Source organism: Octopus bimaculoides, chromosome 26, assembly GCF_001194135.2.
Source record: "Octopus bimaculoides isolate UCB-OBI-ISO-001 chromosome 26, ASM119413v2, whole genome shotgun sequence".
Taxonomy (NCBI): domain Eukaryota; kingdom Metazoa; phylum Mollusca; class Cephalopoda; order Octopoda; family Octopodidae; genus Octopus; species Octopus bimaculoides.
In genome coordinates, this window is record NC_069006.1 from 9,715,250 (window position 1) to 9,718,539 (window position 3,290).

The 3,290-nt window shown below is 36.3% G+C and overlaps 1 protein-coding gene across 4 annotated transcripts in view; it reads right to left on the reverse strand.

Annotated features, from left to right (window-relative positions):
- LOC106871631 (phospholipase A and acyltransferase 4) overlaps window positions 1-3,290 on the reverse strand; it is a 13,746-nt gene that overhangs the window by 9,156 nt on the left and 1,300 nt on the right. For 3 of the 4 annotated variants that reach the window (XR_008266838.1, XR_008266839.1, XM_052976980.1), the window contains exon 2: window positions 2,955-3,006. Coding sequence is in view for 2 of the 4 variants with exons in the window: in XM_052976980.1 (XP_052832940.1) it covers window positions 2,955-3,006 (52 nt within the window). In the remaining 2 variants the exon portion in view is untranslated. Of the gene's footprint in view, window positions 1-384; window positions 1,533-2,954; window positions 3,007-3,290 lie in introns of those variants that run through there. The other variant, XM_014918206.2, reaches the window with a different exon arrangement.

Genomic DNA, 3,290 nt, shown 5'->3' on the forward strand with positions numbered 1-3,290 from the left:
ATATATATATATATATATATATATATATATATATATACATACACATACATATATATACATACATACATACATACATATATACATACATACACATATATGTACATAATCTATAAAAATATGAGTGTGCGTGTATTTACACATTGCGTTTCAAATTGTTATTGAAGTAACATATTTTTATTTTATTTAAAAACTATTCATTGGAATTCAAAGAAATTTTTACAAAATGTTGGTAACAGCTATTTGCAAGAGGTGTGTTAAAAGTGTGAATTTCTGTAAAATAACACAGAAACCACGGCCATTTTCCACTTTACATAAACTTTCCCTGTTTCAAATTATTAGCGAGGTGTGATTAAAACTGATGTAAACAGGAAAATATTGACTTACTTGTTTGATGTACACACTGGAATGAACACATACAGTCATAAACATGGAAGAAATAGAAATAAACAAACAAACAGCATTCAAAAATGATTGATGAGCTGGTTAGTAAGGGATGCATGAGCCTGTGTTTCAAATAAGTTGGAAAAGGCACAAATCCATGGAACATGCTAGTTTCTGGATCTCTGATTTCATTCCATAAGATACATCCACTATTGCCTGCCATAGGTCATCCTTGCTCTTAAATTGGTGTCCTTTCTTGTAAACGCATGGCATTAGAATACTCCACAAGTTTCCTATTGGGTTTCAGTCAGAGGAACAGGCAGGCAGACCACTTCATATTTTGAGGTCCACCGAGGCCTAACTGTTGCAGATACTCTGTAGTTTTTTTGCTGAGTGTGAGGACATATTATCTTGCATGAACATTATGGTTGCCTTGAAGGTGATCCTTTGTTTTTTTGAACCAAAGATCAAAGTGTTCTCTCAGAAAGGTTATGTAAGCATTTGCAGTCAGTTTAACACCATCAGGCATTTTCCAAGGATCAACCATAATATCTCCAAAAATACCAGCCTAAATCATGATGCCTCCTCCTCCTTGTTGGCATCTCAAGTGTTGATGATGGTCTTGTCCATTTACAGCCCATCCCTTGCACAGGCCATCAGGTCGATCAAGAGTGGCCCGGGTTTCATCCATATACAAAACTTTTGAAAAGCCCTGCTTCATGTTATCTTCTGCCTATTTCAGATGATTTTGTTTGAAGGAGGATATCACTGGTTTACAGACGTTTTTCAGGGGACGACATCAGGTAGTTCTGGATGCAGGTGTTATGCCAATGCGCTTGAAAAGCTCTCCACTTGTAAGACTTAGCTTCTTTTTAGCTTCATGCTTAATTTGTGACAGAGAACATTGAGAAACAGCCCTTGACTGATCCTTGTTGGCTCTCTTAAGTATCTTCGTAGGAGCTGTACCAAATTTGTTCATAGTTTAGTGATATCTTCCAATTATTTTCGGTATTTCTAATTTTGATTTACCTTTTGCAAGTTCAGAAGTAATAACAGATTTCTCTGAAGCAGATAAGTCACATTTACGATCCATAATTACTCAATTATCAGACTAACCCATCCAACCCATGCCAGCTCAGAAAACAGATATTAGATGATGATGATGATGATGATGCTGATGCTGTATATATATGCACACACACGCACACGCACACACACACATACACACACACACGCATACACACACACACACACGCATACACACACACACACACACACATGTAAATAGACACAGAAGTAAATAGACACCCCATAAAACATTGTTTTATGTTTATTATAACATGTAAAGGTTTATAATTTTTATTAACTGACATCTTTATGTTTCAGGTTCTATGTGTGACTGACTGTTTAATAATGCCACTTACAAAAGAAGGCTTGGAACTCTCTGAAATTCGAGGAGGCCGTATTGTGGGTCAATCTGAAGGTGGATCTAGTCAAATCACAGAAAACCTTGGGATCCCACTTTCCACAGTTAATAAAATGATTGTGCAATTCACTAGAGAGGAGAAGGAGTACCCATCATCTCACCTAGATCATCCAGGGTCCTCTGACGGGACCCTTCACTTTGTGAAGTGAAGTGTAGAGGATAATCCTCATTACAAGGCCTTTGACATAGCAGAACAAGTTGATGTCAGTCCCAGAACAGCTGTCAAGTATCCCCACAAACTTGGTTACCATGGCAGAGTAGCAAGAAGGAAGCCACTTCTTCAACCTGCCAACATTGAGTGGAGAAAAGATTGGGTCAGTGAGATGGTGGAAAGGCCACTAGCATTTTGGGACACTGTCATATTCTCTCATGAGTCCAGGTTTGCTGTATTTCCTGACAATGGTCGAGTGTGGGTCTGGAGACACTGTGATCAAGTATTTGACATGAAAAGATTGCAGCCAACAATGAAACACGGTAGCTATTCTGTAATGATCTAGGGAGCAGTTTGCAGCAATGGTCGATCAGAGCTGGTGCTGTGTGAGGGAAACATAAACTCAGATAAATATGTGTCCATATTGCAGAAAATTCCTCAATAGAATATTCATCATCTGATCATTAACATGCCTAATAGGTTCCTTGCATTGAAAAATGCAAAAGGCATGTCTACTAAATATTAAATATTCACATTATAACAATTAATAAATAGTTTGAATGTATAATTTCAGGTTTAAATAAATTCTAACGATTATAAAGGTGTCTACTTACTTCTGTCATGTGTGTGTGTGTGTGTATACAGGTTGCATCAGTTTTTTGAGGGCCCTACCGTTCTTCTTTCTTATTAATTTTAAAATTACTTTACTCATAAATAATGCCAGATATCTGGTTGGGTCAGCAAATCCAAAGGCCAACTATAATAATTGCTTTCAAAGTGCAGCATGGTGATACAGAGATAGGTTCCTTCCTGAAAGTTGCTCATAGTTATACAGACAAGCACACATACTACATACACACTTATACACACAGACACACATGCAAACGCAAGAAGGAAATGAAATGAGAGTAAAGATTGACAATATACGAGTATTACCTGACAAGAAGGACTAACAGCAATAATATGATGACTGAAAGGAGGCCTATAACTAAAGAAGAAAAACATAAAAATAATCAAACAATATTTTATGTATATTTAAATGGCAGCTGATATAATTAATGTAATAATAATTAAGGAAAGAAAGTTACCATCATTGAAAATTACTAATGTAATGAAAAGGAAATTCATTAACTTTGATAATAGCTGTGAAAATCAAGGGAGACAATTCCTGGATGGAAATTGATTAAAATTGGAGACATGCTGTAGGAAGTGAATCTGATTATTGGTAGGCATGGAGACAACTCTAGACATGTTTTGGTGTTATAAGACCTT